We start from the raw sequence: 17499 nt of genomic DNA on the forward strand, positions 1-17499 counted from the left end.
TCGCTTTAGTGTTTTGATTTTATTATTAACGAGTATATCATTTTAAGTTTTCCAACAGAAAACAATTTTTTTTTTCAAATAAACGATGTGTTTGTATTGTATCGAACTTACTTACAATATTCTCCTAAACAACTGTACAGGTCCAGACCGCGCGAGGCTTTTGGCGGTCGGAGCCCGGGAAGCGGGTTACTGGCTACATGCCCATCCTTCGCCTAATACTGGTACTTTCTTGGATCCGGCCTCCCTTAGACTGGCGACTGGTTTGCGACTCGGGGTTTCGGTGTGTACGCCACACATATGCTCTTGTGGCACGGACGTGGACCGACTGGGACACCATGGATTATCTTGTCAAAAAAGTGCCGGCCGTTTTTCAAGACATGCGTCGCTTAATGACATAATCCGTCGGTCTCTTGCCACCATCAATGTACCCGCTCTTCTTGAGCCGACTGGCATTATCAGAGATGATGGCAAGAGGCCCGATGGGATGTCCTTGGTTCCTTGGAGCTTGGGACGGATGTTGGTGTGGGATGCTACCTGCGTAGACACACTGGCACCGTCCCACCTCCAACGGACTAATGTAAAAGCGGGCGGAGCGGCGGAAAGCGCCGAAATTTTAAAACGTAATAAATATAAGAGCCTCGGTAGAGAGTATCATTTCGTTCCATTTGGAGTTGAAACTCTAGGTCCATGGGGTCCCAGCGCGCATAAGTTGTTTGCAGAAATCGCGAAGCGTCTGGTTGACGTAACTGGTGACCGAAGAGCTGGCGGCTTTCTCGCACAACGTATCAGCATTGCGATACAGCGGGGAAATGCCGCCAGCATCCTTAGTACAATGCCTCAAGGGCCTATTTTAGATTTAAGCTAGTTATTAATTTCGTTTACGTAGTACTAATTTATGAACTATCATGCCGAGATTTGTGAACATAATTTTTTCGTATGGATAAGTACTAAAAGCCCTTAGTGCCCGTGTGATGATATACACACATGCATAACTAAGGAACTACTATATTTTGTAATTGTGACACAAATAAAATAATGACCCGACCGGAAATCAAACCCAGGACCACCGTCTATGCTAAGACCGTTTAAAAGTTTGCAATAATTTAAGAATACAAAGAAGAGCAATTTAGCATGACTCTTGTTAATTGTTTGACCTATCATCCGATAGGTGACAAGCCTGTGATAAAAATGATAGTGATAAAAATGAGCTGCATTACGCAAGAAATTCTGAATTGTAATGGGTTTTTCATTTTGGCAGCCATTAAAAAAATTCTAATGCAACGGTTCTCAAACTTTTGTGGCGACGGAACCCTTTTGGAAATCGAAATATTTGTCGGAGCCCCAAATAAAAAAAATAGTTTTTCACTGTGGACCAGAGATATACATAGAAGAGCTGGCTATCGATTTGTTTTCGCTTTTTCTCGCGGAGCCCCTACAGAGTCTTTGCGGAGCCCTAGGGGTCCGCGGAGCACACTTTGAGAATGGCTGTTCTAATGATTAGCCAAAAAATAATATATGGTAGGTAGGGTACGGTAGGTACACTATTGCTGTATACATATTACAACCTAGCAGTTTCCTTTAAACGGTATGTATGTAATGGTTTGTACGTATACCACCTTTTAGAGCAATACATTCTAGAAAGTGAGTCTTAGAAACAATCAAGTAGTGAAGTGTGTTTTTCTTATGACAGTATCATTTTTTCACTAGATTATAATAGCGATAGAAATGGAGATATTTTATGGCTTCAGTAATTTAACAGGTTTGTTTTATGGAACTAGGTGTCTACATTTTAATATTCATACTTAGTGTACCACTATTTTGACTCACAGGAAAAGTAAAATACAAGGGCCACTTGCACCATTCCATTAACCCGGGGATAACCGGTTAAACCTGGAGTTACCATGGTTACCAGTACAATTTAATACTGGGTTAATGGTTTTACCGCTTAACCTCGGATGGTGAAAGTGTGCCTAAGAGTACCTACATACATATCAACATATAAATCTATCAAAGCACCTGTAAGATTACCGGTATGCCGGTAGTCTAATCACGTTGTCCTTCTAAACTTTTATAAGTTTCTCACTTGCATTTTATGGGAGCCCGTGGTCCACTGGCCACCCAGTTTAAATAATATGATTGGTAGAGAGGAGTATTAGACAGGGAATGTTTTAAATATATGATAAATATTAATAAAGTTTTAACACTTACCTGCTTAGAACTGTCGCCGCAAATGTACAAGTTAAACTGTTTATCCAATTGTTTGTATGAGCTTTATATATTTCCTGCTTAAGTCTTGATCTTTGAGACGTGTTCATATGAGCAGCCGAGCACGTCACAACATAATGAACATACACTAGAAAAACTAAATGATTAATCCAGAGATAACTATCAAAAACTCATATCATTATCATTTGCATGCTTCAATTTTAATCTCTAAACTTAAGTAAACAAAGTCGAGTTTTAATTCGCCGTTATTAGTGAAATAAGTATTCTCAAAGTATTTCTTGGTAATTTTTAAAACCTGCAGTCGGAAAACAGTGTATTTTTGGGCCTCTTTTTGTATCCTCTATTACACGTAGGTACGATGTACGATTGTACAATGTCGTTTACAGGGACAAAGAATTACTGACGTAATTTATAATATATTTTATGATTTTTGACGGCATAAAGTGATTCAGTGAAGCGCTTATAGAACTTATATAGGCTATTGTGTTTGCGGTTTAAAGATCCTCACATATAATATGTGTGATTTATTGCTTTTTGTTAGCATTATTTTTGTTAGAAATGACTTGTATGTACAAAGTACATTTTAAGGATGTGTTAAGACATTTATTTTAGTTTATTGCACAATACACCAAAGAATTAAGATACATGCATTCCGACGTTATAAATATTATACCTTTACTAATTGACTAGGGGCCACTTGCACCATTCACTAACCCTGGGTTAACCGGTTAAACCTGGGGTTAACATGGTTACCAGTACAATTTAACACGGGGTTAACGGTTTAACCGGTTAACCCCGGGTTAGTGGGATGGTGCAAGTGGCGCTAGGTATATAAGGGTTTACCTAGTCAACTAGGAAAAATACATATAGTCGGTAAAGATGACGGTAAGACTTGAGTGAGGTTACATTACATAATCGGAACATGAAATTTGCATTCTAGGTATCTACATAACCCGAATTCATACACAGTATTATTGCCATTACGTAAAAGTGACAAGTAAGGATTTACACAGCATTGCTTATATAGGTAAAACCTACATTAAAAATTCTGAAAACAACTGAGGTGAAATGTAATGGACATAGGTAATATTATCAATAAGTCTTACTGACCAAAGTAGGTAAAAGCTATAGCTTAAGCAAATAGCAGTATAACTTCAGGCTGCACTGGTTGTGTGTCTTTTAATAAGAATAAAATGTATTACTTATAAAATATTAATTTATTTCAAATTAAAAACAAAAGAAAACACACCTCCAAAATAAAAAATCAAAATCAAAAATAATTTAATAACTTAAAAAATACCTGTGATGTTCATAGTAGAATTACTTTTCTCTAATAACAAAGTTTCCATAAGTAAATGTTAATATATTTTTCCTTTTTTATTGTGGGACGTACCACATTATTACAAAATATAAATTGTATATACAGATGTCAATCACAATGAAAAAATCAACGATGATCAACTCTGGTCAACGTGGGACTCGAACCCAACTTGCGCAATTGGTAACGCATTGGACCGGCAATCCAAGGATGTGGGTTCGAGTCCCACGTTGACCAGAGTTGATCATCGTTGATTTTTTCATTGTGATTGACATCTGTATATACGATTTATAGTTTCCATAAGTAGTTATGAATCATAAAATAAACTTAAAACGGGGACGACATGTTTTCAACGCCTTGGTTTCCCCTTTGATCGGTACGTTTGGCACAATATACATTGCGTTTCTGGGGCCCATTTCTCGAACGGTATTAGTCTAGTATTATTAGTGTGTTGCCATGGTAACCCATACGACTTGACAGTTAGTTGACAAATAATATTAGTCTAATACCGTTTGAGAAATGGGCCCCTGTACGTATTTCTCTAATACCTATTTGGTGTGTAGTCGCTGCACCTATGTACGCAGCATACTACATCAATAGGAGACCAAAGTCTAAGCCCCCATTGACTTGGCAAATAAAATCGGTACAGCAAGCACGCAGTAGGTATATCTGCGTTGTCGCACTGATTCTTTAATGCTATCAAGAATTAATTTAGGTAGGTAATATGTCTGCTTTCGCTCTAGTCAGATTCGCTGAGGAATTTATTGAAGGCGTCATGGTACTCGTTGTTGGGATCTTCTTTGGCGACCAGTTCCTTCCACAGCTCAGGCAGCTTGGTCTGGAAGCCCTTGGTCACAATTCGGATAAGGTGGCGTTGCTTCGGCGAGCATTTCGCGCAGCTCGTCTTTAGGGCATCGGGGATGAGTTCTGTAGAAATGAGGAACGTATATAGGAGGTATTTTCTGTCAGTTCTGTCAAATCTGAATAATCTCATCAAACTCAAAATCAGTTGTTGTCATTGTTCCTCGAAGATCTACAGACAAAACACATTGTTAAATGAGAATTTATAAAAAAAACCGGCCAAGTGCGAGTCGGACTCGCGTTCCAAGGGTTCCGTACATTACACAATTTAAACAATGTATTTTTTATGTGAAATGTATTTAAAAGACCCGTAGGGGTCGGATCAAGAACTAAGTAATTAAGTCCGACTCACGCTTGACTGAATGTGCATTTCTAATAGGTTTTCCGGTAATCTATAGGTAAAGATCTATTTTGTATATTTTTTTCAAAATTTTTGACCTAGTAGATAAAGGGGGGAATCGTCATTTTTTGTATATTTTCTTGAATAACTTCTAAACTGTTTATCCTAAAATTATAAAAAGAATATATTTGAGATTCTCACAATGAGCTCTTTCATTTGATATGTAAAACGATATAGTTTGAAAAACTTTATTTTTTAATTTTCTCATTTAACCCCCAAAAGTGGCCCCCATGTTTAAAATTCATTTGCTTGCGTTACATGTCCGACTTTGGGTCACAAACTTACATATGTATACCAAATTTCAACTTAATTGGTCCAGTAGTTTCGGAGAAAATAGGCTGTGACAGACGGACAGACAGACAGACAGACGGACGAGTGATCCTATAAGGGTTCCGTTTTTTTCCTTCTGAGGTACGGAACCCTAAAAATATCAAAGGTTTTTAACACATTTGTAGGTTATAATTTTTTTATACGTTATCGACCACGGCGCTGCTGTGAGGGCAGTACAATGCTCCTTACCCTGGAAGCACTTGCCACAGCTTTAAAGAAGGCACAGATGGGATGGATCCGCCAAATATCAACCAGCCGCCTTAGATTCTACTGACAAACGCGGTAGAAAGCTCATTGGAGCTACAGGATTGGAAGAGGCTAAACTGCAGAACCTTGAACACCGTAGAAAATTAGCTTAGCTTAAAATTAGCTTGTTTATCGTTATGCCGACTACCTATATAACTTGGATCTTTTCAAATCGAGAGCATGCTCCAACCTAGATCGTATCGGCACTTCCCATCAGGCGAGACTCTGTACCTTTATCCAATAAAAAAAGATTACCAGAGGTTACTTAAATATTACGTAGATATAGTAGTTATAGTTTTATATGTAGATAAGTAACTTACTTTTGAAGTCGCTCCCCTCGGCAGTGCAAGGCCCCTTGTCTAAGAAGCAGTTACCGTAGCTCTTGAGCAAGCGCACGTTGTCTACCAACTCCTGCGCATCGAAGTTGTCATATCGACTGCTGTAACCCTCATCAGGGCGCGCCGCTGCCAACGCCAGTATGCACAACACTACTACTAACTTCATGATTATTCTGAAAAAATAAAATATAGTTACTATAAAAATAATAATAATTCTTTATTTAGAAAAACGTAGTCATACACTTAACATTAGGTTAATTATATTTTATAAAGTACGTATTTTTAATGATTTCTATCTGAGCTAGGAAAATCACACAATTAAACTTATGAGTTAATTTTTTTTTGCATTTAGGTAGGGATCAATTTGATAAGTTGACATTCTAGAATTATGGCTAAACAATACTAATTGTGTTTTCGATTTCCAGATTCTTATGATTATAAAGTCAAGATTATTAAGCAGTTTTGAGTTACGTTGAAAGCACATACTTAAAGTATCTCAAATTGGGGCACGTCTGGTTTACCTCCTTCGATTTTTTATTACATTTCAAAAACAATTATATCAGTGCCTAGTGATTAAATAATTTATTTATTTGTAACGTTGATTTGTCAAACAATTTAAGTAAGTACCTATTTAGTAAGGTACTCCTACCTTCACTAAAGCTAGAAGTAAATTTAAAAAGCTACATCATACAAACTTAAAAATTATGAATATTTACATACCAGTAATTGATTGAATCCTTTTTGACCTATCACCTCCCTATCCTATAGCACTACTGTCCCAACAACCTACTTAGAACCTTATATATTAAGCACTCAAGTCAATACCTGGCAAACTAAATTGATCGGCAAACTGAACGTGGGTAAATAAAGCAATGTCCATTATCAAATGCTGACGCGAGATATCGCGGCTAAGTTATGTTATGGTACGTGTCAAGTACCGATACGGACGCAGATCTGCAAAGTTTGCATTTGTACCCACGTGATAATTGATATAATTATATTTGTGACACTTCTTAAAGATTGTTAGAGCTCTGTGGCAGTTTAGTAGGGTTCCGTACCCAAAGGGTGGCTTGGGTAAAAACGGGACCCTATTACTAAGACTCCGCTTTCTGTCTGTCCGTCTGTCACCAGGCTGTATCTCATGAACCGTGATAGCTAGACAGTTGAAATTTTCACAGATGATGTATCTGTTGCCGCTATAACAATTACCAAAAACAGAATAAAATAAATATTTAAGTGGGGCTCCCATATAACAAACGTGATTTTTTTGCCGTTTTTTGCGTAGTGGTACGGAACCCTTCGTGCGCGAGTCCGACTCGCACTTGGCCGGTTTTTTATTTAATAGTTAGGTATAAGTACATACAATAAAATTTTGGTTCCTATTTCTACCATGATCGAAATAATGATTTGATAACTTTTAAACCTACTAATCAAAATATAAATAACATATCAATAGCAATAAGCATTGGAGATAAGGAGGAAAAGTATGATAATATTGATCATGAAGGTTCATTGCCAGTTTCCAACAAAATCTCACGGACGGCCGTCATTTATCAAGTATTAAACGATTCTCCGAATTCGTGTTGACTTTATTTTGACTGCGATATTTAAGTGATCAAGAATAGCTTATGCGAGATACAGTAGTAAACATGTTGATTAAAAAAAAGATTTATTATAACACCGGAATATTGAATTCTTGAGAACCAAAAAAATACTTATGAATATAATTGATATTTATAGTTCTAGCCAGAATTGTATCATTACAAAGAAATGTAAACTAGTACTTTTTAAGTAGGTATTGATTTCCACCAGTTTCTACAGATCAGTACTGACTCACGCTTGACCAGTTACTATTACTTTTTTTTTAAAGTAGGTATTGATTTTCACAAGTTTCCACAGATCAGTACTGACTCACGCTTGACCAGTTTCTATTACTTTTTTTAAATGTTAATTATGCCGTATATTTAAGATTTTTTATTTTTAAGAAACAGCAAATACAAAAGTAATTTAGTATTTGTTTTTATTTTTAGGTGCTTAGTTATGTAAACATTTTAACTGCCTATTAGCTATAAATATCGGGAGATCGAGCTTTGTTCAGAAAACATATAAAAACTCAAAAATGCGCGTTTTCTCAGATATAAGGCCTAGCTAGATCGATTTTTCGCCCCCGGAAACCCCCATAGAGCAAATTTTATTGAAATCGTTAGAGCCGTTTCCAAGATCCACGAAATATATAAATATACATAGATAGATTGCTCGTTTAAAGGTATAATATACATATTGATGAACAATATACCTACAGCCTTTTAAGGTCGGAAGGACGAACGCAATAGGTCACGTAAAACAAAATCTGTAGAAAACCTACTTTTTGGAAGACATAATTTGTACTGTTATAATATTTCTATGTCTCCTACAACTGATTGGTGATTATTAGTGTTTAAATGGCTCGGTATGCTCTAAGTATTGCTGCAGGCGCTTGTACATTGTCATATTTTGTATGTTTCTACATTAGAAATAAATTATGTAAGAATTAACTTACGTACCTAGTTTAAAGGCAATTCGTTCAATATTTATTGATTAGCTTGATTCTATCTTGGCAGTTAATTCGGGCATTTCGTTCTTAAAGCAAGCCATCAAATGTGATTAAAAGCATAGTGTGTATATCAGGTATATCAATTGTAAACTAGTCATAATATATACAATGTTTAACATGTAAGGCAAAGCATTATCATTATTATAGCTTACACAAATACACATGCAGTCATTTAAATATAACTCATGTATTCGCTGTTTTTTTCTTCGTTACCAATATATATTATATCTCGGAAACTATGCGTCTGAGCGACTTGATCACTGATCACAAAGGTGTCAATGTTGATACCATAAATACTTTCAGCACCCCCGATTTATACGAAAACGTTACCAAACCCGGCCTAGCAGCTTTACTGATGTAGATAATCAAGATAAAAATGAGAGCCCTAATAAACTTTCAAGAGCGGATATCTCTAAAACTATACAAGATATCAAAAAAATTGACCTAATAAAACTTATAACAAATTAAATCACTTTTCATTTTATATAAGTGGCTATGTCGCTCAGACCCAAGTTTCCGAGATATAATCGAAAAACCGAAAAATTTAACCTTCCAACCCCCCCTCTCCTCCTCAGCACCAGGGTTACGGCCGGGGCTTTTGATATGTTCATCTCTTAACTAGTCCAAACAAAGCTACGAAGTTATAAATTGTGTTGCTAACATTTCCCTCTATACCTTCTTATTGCTTGGCCTATAATCCCGTAGAGAGCTTCAAGACGTAATCTAACAGCGGCATGTGGTCAGAGGTTATCCGTATGTTTAAATAAGTAAATATTGACTATTATCTCGTTATAAAAGATTTGTTGAACCTGTGTAGTCACAGACTAATATTTGTGTTCGAGCAATACACAATTATAGCCATGAACAAAATTACTGTAAGTACTTTTGTAAAATAAATTTGAAAATGTAACCATTAAGCTGTCAAGGGTTGATGATTGGTAGAATTTTATATATGCGATCTAGATGATGAACATAGCAAATTGATCAAAATTATGTGTATACGTATTAAAAAATACTGATTTTTAGGTACGGTTATTCGTAGTTTTATTGTCAACAAATTGTTTTTATGACATAGGTATACGGTACGTATACATAAATAATTCTACCATTTAAAATCCAGTTTTTGACCTAGAAACTCGATCGGCGGTTTGTGAAATTTTCGTTAAAATTTATACTTTAATTTATCATTTAAGTTGTTGTTTTTTGTGTGGGTTTTAGGGTTTTAGCAAAAAAAAAATATTTTGTATACATTTAATACCACCTATAATTAATTGTTTCCAGTTTGTTTTGCTGCTGGTCGCTTTGTTCGCGATCACGAAGGCGCATCCTCAAGGTAAAATATTTTATTAATAATCCAATTAAAATACGAAATATTTAGCTTAGCAAGCGAAGTAATAAGCTTTAATATATTCACTTATTTTCATTGTTTTTACCTCCAAATTCGTCTCAATACCTATGTAGGTAGGTTTTAATCAAAAATATAAGTCAGAAATAATTGCGCGGTAAAAAGGATAAACGAGTAAATAAATAGGTATTTTAGTATTTAACGACTTTTTTTCACTCACGTATTAGTCACTCGCGCAACGTAACTATTAGCTAAGTTAATATGTCTCACGATAGTTTAAATTCGATTATTTAATGACTTATTATTATTGTTGCAGGAGTGAACGTGGTTGATCATGCGGGAGGCGGTGGAGGTAAATACCTAATTATACTATTATAGGACTACCGTTTAACTGAGGCGGGTTGTAAGCAGTGGCGTAGCTAGGCGTGGGCGAAGTGGGCCGCCGCCCACGGCCTCGCGCCCCAAGGGGGGCCTCTCGCGAGGCCCCTTCCGGCACAATGAAAGAAAAGGGCCTCGCAGATACGATTTCGCCCACCTTTTTTTTAATTAAAACATTATATACATTACAGTTTAAATAAATTAATTAAAATTAAACAAATGCTTAGTCAATTTAATTTTAATGGATCTATCTTTTATACTTAATCTTATTTTTTTTTATTGCAAATTTTATGTATGTTTTAATTATGGATCAATGTTATCTGGATTAAATGATTTTATTATTTTTATTTATTATAAACTAAAATCATTACAATTACAAATATAATTCAAAAGATCACATTAAATTAAATCTATACATCTTATTAAACAAAGTCCCCCTCCACGTCTGTCTGTATGTTCGCGATAAACTCCAAAACTACTGTAATTGTGATTGGAGTTTTTAGAATTGTCACGATGAGTATTAGTTGCCTGTGGAAAGTACAGTCAGCGAAAAATGAAATTTTTGCCAAATACTTATTTCAGTTTATTAACAACACAGGGTTTCCTAGCTCAGGACATAGGGTTGTGATTTATTGTATACTCAAATTTGCACAATAAACTTTTTTTTTTTTTTTTTTTTTCATTTTTTTTTTATTATCCTAGAACTTGACATCATTCCTGGACCACGGTGGCATGTAAATTACAGCAATATAAGAACCTAAAACCATTTTAGTCACTATAAGTACCAACAGAGATTTATTTAACATCGGCAGGTACATTCAATAACACTAGTAGCGGATATGACAATGCGCTAAAAGTAATACCATACTTTATTTACTATTTATGTTAAAGCCATTAGAGAATAGTAGACGATTTTGACTCGTATGTTTTAATTAAACACGTTGAAAATGTAATAACAAACCTCTTTGTTTCAGTGAACGTCGTTGATAACAACCCAGGTAAATGATACATACACATACATATATCTTTCTAAAGCTTATCTAGATTGAATATCATGAGTAATATACAGGGTGATCAATCCAAATGGGTCAGTAGGGAGAAGTTAAAAACTATGAGAGATAGCGACATCTGTTCTCAGGAACCATGGCTTCCATTTTAGATTTAATAATAAATTACATACATACATTTCAAAGCAAAATGTGGTCATTATACTTTCAGGATCAATTATACAAACAAATACTACACGCGATTACCTACATGCTTGCTTGCTTGCTTTTGTTCTAATCAAAGAGAAGTTCTGATAAAATCGACCTGTCTTAGCTGTCATTTTAGTTTAGTTTGCGTATCTGCCGCATGGCGCTAGTTATAATCTTAGGCATAATGTACGGACAAGCTGAGTTCGGCCGGATATAACAGCTGTACGTGGTGATAGCGTTTATTGTAATATGTATTTTTAACACATATCTGTCTCTGTCTTTTGTATGTTATATTATATATTAATTTTGTTGTTTTTCTTGTTACCTGTCGTGATTGTTTTCACCGGATGGTCTCACCGGAAGATCAGGGCTGGAAGTCGCCAGCAACATGCTGAGGTGAGACCATTTCGTGGCACTTTTTCTTTTTATTTATGTTTCTCTGTTTTGTATAATTTTCTATTTGTGTGTGCTAACGAATAAATTATTTCTATTCTTCTTCTATACATAAATAATATTGACCAGGTTCGATTTCCGGTTATGTATGAGAGTTTAAATATGTTTGAATGTCATTATTCTTAAATATAAAATCGACGCCATGGTTCCTAAGTTCCTAAGAACAGATGTCGCTATAGTTTCTGACTTCTCCCTTCTGACCCATTTGGAGTGATCACCCTGTATACTAATGTTATATAAATAATATTAAAATTTTGTTTTTCTATTTGTCACAGGCTACGTACATGTAGTAGACGGAGACCATCAAGGTAACAAACTAATTTACATACGTACTATTTATACAGGGTGGGCCAATGAAAAATGCATTAAAAAAATTCAATAAATAATCAATTTTTATGTTTTTAAATAAAAAATATAATTAGAATTTGGGATAAAGAAATAAATTTTACGTTTTAAAAATTAAATCATCAAGATGTCGTCGTAAAGTTGTTCTGGACAACCCCAAATCCGTAGCTCGTTTACGCGTTGAGTTCCTTGCATCCGCTCTCACAGAGGCTCTCACCCGTTCGATGTTTTCATTAGTAGGTAGTACCTACTAGGTACGCGCAGACCGTGCACGTCCTTGGCGTCGAGATATTAGTGTCGATCCAGTAGCCTCAAATCTAACTATCCATTGTTTGATTAAATTTGTGTTTGGACACTCACGGATATTGCGTAATCCAAACTTTAAGTCGAAAACGCCGACGAACAGTCACATAAGAACGATTGTTTTAAAAAAAGGCTTCAATACAAAACGCTCGCTGCTCCCCCGTGTAAGGCACCATTTTGAATAAAAAATTCTTTTTTTTTCTATTAAATGACATGTTTCTCAATTGCCTATATTTCATAAATAACGAAAGAGATCGAGATGAGAAATTAATTTATCACTGGCCCACCCTGTAGTACATATATGACGTTTTCAATCAAAAGGTACCACATTGTCGCTTACCATAATGGATCGATCGAAATTGGATTGTATCTTTATACGAATAACCTGTCAGAGCTTCCTTATGGCCAGCGACAATGTGGTACCTTTTAATTGAAAATGGCACATACATAGTAGTAAGCTGCAGTGACCCCCCCTGCAAACAAATTTAAGTTATATGCAGGGGTCACTCAACTCTGCAGCTTACTGTACCTAAATCTTGATTTTTCAAGGGTACTTATACATAGGGCACTAGATATGTTTTTCAATAGACGAATTTGAAACAAAGAGGTGGCCTATCACATATACTTTTTAAAACGATATTTACATAGACAATGATTGGCCAGAAAACATTTTCTTTCTTTTTAAATTTACTTATTAAAAAATAAATTTAAAAAATTAAAACGTCGGCGTGGGCTATTTACGAACATTTTAATACATTTTCATTTCATACAAAGTAAAAAAAAAGTAAATTTAAAAATAAAGTAAATGTTTTCCGGCTAATCATTGTCTATGTAATGTTAAAGTAATACACCAATCATCATCAAATAAAGGATTTAATACAATAAAACAGACATAACTTGGGAAACTCTACCAGGCGACGCCATTACGGCGATGGCTATCTGTCAAGTCCTTGCCGCGCTATAGTGATGTATCCATTTCGAATACCGATTGTATAGCTGCATTCGCGAAAGCCTCATATCGGAGTAAATATAGTTTTATAAAGTATATGTGATAGGCCCCCTCTTTGTTTTATATGCCAAATTTATCTAATTACCTATGTAATGTAATAATAATGTAGGTAATGTATGATATTTTTAAAGTGTAAGGGTGTGGTAAGGCAAAGGGCATTCAAGAAAAGAGCGTACTCCCATCTTAAAGGCAGGCAACGCACTTGCGCCCCCTCTGGTGTTGCAGCGTCCATGGGCGACGGTTATTATTTACCATCAGGCGATACGTCTGCTCGTTTTCCTCCGGTAAAAATTGATTAGTGCCTACGGCAGCTTAATAGCATTTTACATAATCGTATCTCTTGCCGTTAACTTCCCATTATATAATATACAGTGAAAAATAATCGCTTGTTTCGCCCGGGAATCGAACCGACTAAAAATTCCAAAAAATAAACACTGACTATTTTATTCTACTAATCATTGTCTTAATGTTAGTTAATGTTACAGTCGATACAGTTAATGTTAATTTTAATATTTCTCCAAGAAACATTAGGTCTTACCTTACACTCGTCTGTCGTACAAAAAATCCATAAAATATGTCATACAAAAAATCCATAATCGAATACTTAGTACTCAAGAATATTTTTAGACAAGCGAAATTGAAAAAAAAATAATCTTTGATTGCAGTTTTGCTTCTTTTTAAAAATAAAAGATTCCTTTAAGTAAAATGAGCTAACTTAAGGTTTTAAGGCACTTTCCCTCCAGGACCCATTAATTTTTCCATCCTGTAGATATACTTACATTACATTATATAAGTCATCATCAAAATTACAGGGTGAAGGGTCAGAACACCTAAATACGTATGAAACATTATCGCTCCATCATTTAAATTCGTTCTGTTATCTAGTTGCCATTTCGTATAAATAGAGATACCAACACAATCAACTAAGTACTGAGTATTTTTTTTCAACTCTGTTAGAATTAGACTTATATTGACCGGGATATGGACCGTGATTATCTATTGTATTGTTTTCGAGCTCCCGATATTTCGACGCAGTTACATGCATCTTGTTCACGGATAACTGAAGATAGCGGATGGGTGTCAAAGTTGTGTAGACCGCGCTCGGCTTACCCTCATGAATGCATGATTGAGATGCATGTAACTGCGTCGAAATATCGGGAGCTCGAAAACAATACAAATGGTAATCACGGTCCATATCCCGGTCAATATAAGTAGTGAAAGTAACCGTGAATAATTCAAATCTGTTAGAATGGTAGAATTAGTACCTATTGTCGCCATTAAACGTAGTACCTAATATTTGTTTCTTTTTTACAGTTTCTGTCGTGGACAACCCAGGTAAGTTACAGCATTAATTATATCGTTAGGCTTCTTAATTTCTAGACTTATATTGACCGGGATATAGACCGTGATTACCTTTTGTATTATTTGTGAGCTCCCGATATTTCGACGCAGTTACATGCATCATGTTCACGGGTGACTGAAGATAGCGGGTGGGTGTCAAAGTTGTGTAGACAGCGCTCTGTCTACCCTCATTCTTGCGCGTCGGCTGCGTTCACTTTCAAGGGGAAAAACAAAAACCTGGTGTATACAAAGTTGAGTGCAGCTGCGGTAGTTCGTACATTGGGCAGACCAAACGCACTATTGCCTGCAGAATTAAAGAACACATTGCTGCGGTCAAGAACAATGACGTTCGCAAGTCAGCTATTGCTCAGCATCTCCTTGAGTCGGGTACAAATCACTGGATCGAGTTGCATAGTCCCAAGGTCATTTCGACAGAACGCCACTATATACCAAGATTGGTAAGAGAAGCCGTTGAAATTCACAAATACAAAAATTTTAATCGTGAAGATGGGTTTAAACTGTCAAATGTGTGGAATCCTGTGATTTGTTTGTGTAAAAACCAGTGATATCCGAATCAAACACGCGTAGTGACACCGTGAGTGTAGTGTGTTTGGACAGACCAACGAGTGTGAACGCGACCGGACCAACAAGTGTGAATGCGACCGTTGGTAACGTTGAAAGTGAACGCAGCCGACGCGCAAGAATGAGGGTAGACAGAGCGCTGTCTACACAACTTTGACACCCACCCGCTATCTTCAGTCACCCGTGAACATGATGCATGTAACTGCGTCGAAATATCGGGAGCTCACAAATAATACAAAAGGTAATCACGGTCTATATCCCGGTCAATATAAGTCTAGTGAAACTAACCGTGAATCATTCAAAACTTCTTAATTCCTGTTATTACCACTTCACATTTTTTCCTGCCTATAATCTCGTAAGACACGCCATACAACATTTTCCCATTTTTTCCATTTTTAACTGGCATTGGACAAACTTACTAGTTTTAATAACAAAACTTCCGTGAGACACAGACATATTAAACATATTAATAACGGGTCACTCACGTATTTTAAGTCGAAAAACGCTCGACATGTTTCACTCCGTCTGCGCCGGTCCGTCACCGTCAACGCAAGCTCCTGATGACGCTGCTCGGTACGGAGTGGAACATGTCGAGCGTTTTTCACGCTGTTTAAACCATCATTTTATTGATGTTATAGGCCAATGATGATGATGATAGTAAAATTATGGTCTGTCAAGCCATATCCGCCAGTAGAAAAAGCGGCAAATTTAAAAATGTAGGCGCAAAGAGTGATCGTTCCATAGAAAGTTTGCATTTCGCGCCTTTTTCTACTGACAAAGTTGTTTGACAGACTATAGATAAATTTAGTTTGGTTAATAAAGCAATAAAATAAAATAAATCATCTTTTATTCGGTTTATGAAAGGTTCTTATTAGACTGAAACCAATATCTCCAATAATTACATTTAAGATTAAGATAATGATTAAAAATTTATTGTGAAAATAATATGATAATAAAATTTAAAGTAATCATTGTAGTCTGTGCTGAAACGTAGTGTGCATTGTATTGCACATTGGGCCTTACGAGGTTAAAGGATCAGGTCCAGGAAGTCCAAATCAGGAAGACCAGTCAAAATTTTAACGTGATTTCAAGAAAATTGACGTCCATGTCAAAATGTTCAATAGGTATATTAATTTCAGGACCTCCGAACGGAGCAAGAAGTGAAGGCAACTGACTTCGAACAGAAGAAATAGGTGACTTCTATTCTAATAGAATACTTTTAATAAAATATGCTTAATTAATACAAACACTACTTAATTTACGTGATTAAATGTTTTAAAACTGTATAATGGCATTATTGTTGTGGCTACGTGAATTGCATGGAGTTGTATCAAATAGTTCAGTACTATCCTTTTTAATTTTCAAGTGAGTACATTATCATAAATATAACAACGTATTTTTTATTTATTTAAAGGTAGTTTATGTAAAAAAACACTAATATAATCTATCTATCTATGACCGCTGAAGTAGATGCCACTACGATGCTGTACATTTTGTTGTAATTGAATTGTCAGACGTTAAGAATGTATTGATATTTATATGCTAAAGACTGTCAAACAAAATATGCACTGCACATATGACACATATCAATTGCCCTTGAATATAGAAATGAGTTACAAAATACAACTTGTAACCAGTTGTAAGTTATAACAATTATGGGCTCTACAGACGTCACAAGTAATTGCATGCGATTTTGAATACATCTATTGACGACTATTTACTTGAAGGGCAGTGAATTCAATCGATCAGTGATTTATTTATTTTAATTTATTTTTGATAAACCAAATTCAGCAATTTATCAAAGATATATCGGTCTAGGGACCCCTTTATAAATGCGTAAATAAGGCAACAAGGTAAGAAGATGTAAACATTGTTTCAGGTTCAGGATATCATAATATTGATTTATAACTATAGTTCAATCTTCCCACAGCTTCCAAAAATAAACACGTGACCCTGTATCACATACCGAGCATGATATTGTATGATGTATTGAACATTGTATGTACAACCTATTGACCTGGCGAGTTGGGCAATGAGGTCAAGTCCGATCAGCATCCGCGGACAAATTGGAAAATAACCCTGTCGTAAATAACTCGGCTGTATTTGCTTTAATGTTCTTTGTACCCTTTCCTGGGTATAAAAAGAGATAAAACGTTTGAAAAGCTTTAACCAGACTACTGATAATTTTGAATAAAAGACACCTTAATCATCAAAACCTTATCAGCAATTTCGTAG

At 35.6% G+C, this 17499-nt stretch overlaps 1 protein-coding gene and 1 long non-coding RNA gene across 2 annotated transcripts; one reads left to right on the forward strand and one right to left on the reverse strand.

Annotated features, from left to right (window-relative positions):
• Positions 1-4245: 4245 nt before the first annotated feature.
• On the reverse strand, positions 4246-6584 carry LOC134749247 (allergen Tha p 1-like). Its single transcript, XM_063684139.1, has 3 exons — positions 6440-6584; positions 5702-5892; positions 4246-4471 (listed from the first exon to the last, which is right to left on the reverse strand). Exons 2-3 carry the CDS (start codon positions 5883-5885, stop codon positions 4284-4286), a joined length of 372 nt encoding a protein of 123 aa, XP_063540209.1. The 5' UTR covers positions 5886-5892; positions 6440-6584; the 3' UTR covers positions 4246-4283.
• A 2521-nt stretch (positions 6585-9105) lies between these two features.
• On the forward strand, positions 9106-16553 carry LOC134749257 (uncharacterized). Its single transcript, XR_010128473.1, has 7 exons — positions 9106-9187; positions 9594-9645; positions 9974-10009; positions 11010-11033; positions 11960-11992; positions 14656-14676; positions 16404-16553. It is a non-coding gene; the product is annotated as an uncharacterized LOC134749257 (long non-coding RNA).
• The last annotated feature ends 946 nt before the right edge of the window (positions 16554-17499 follow it).

Source organism: Cydia strobilella, chromosome 18 (genome assembly GCF_947568885.1).
Source record: "Cydia strobilella chromosome 18, ilCydStro3.1, whole genome shotgun sequence".
Taxonomy (NCBI): domain Eukaryota; kingdom Metazoa; phylum Arthropoda; class Insecta; order Lepidoptera; family Tortricidae; genus Cydia; species Cydia strobilella.

What these genes read in the sequence shown, in the direction of transcription:
- LOC134749247 (XM_063684139.1), bottom strand. Translation starts at nt 5,885, where the DNA reads ATGAAGTTAGTAGTAGTGTTGTGCATACTGGCGTTGGCAGCGGCGCGC. An exon ending in CGAGGGGAGCGACTTCAAAA is followed by an intron (nt 4,472 to 5,701) that starts GTAAGTTACTTA and finishes TCATTTCTACAG; the next exon opens with AACTCATCCCCGATGCCCTA.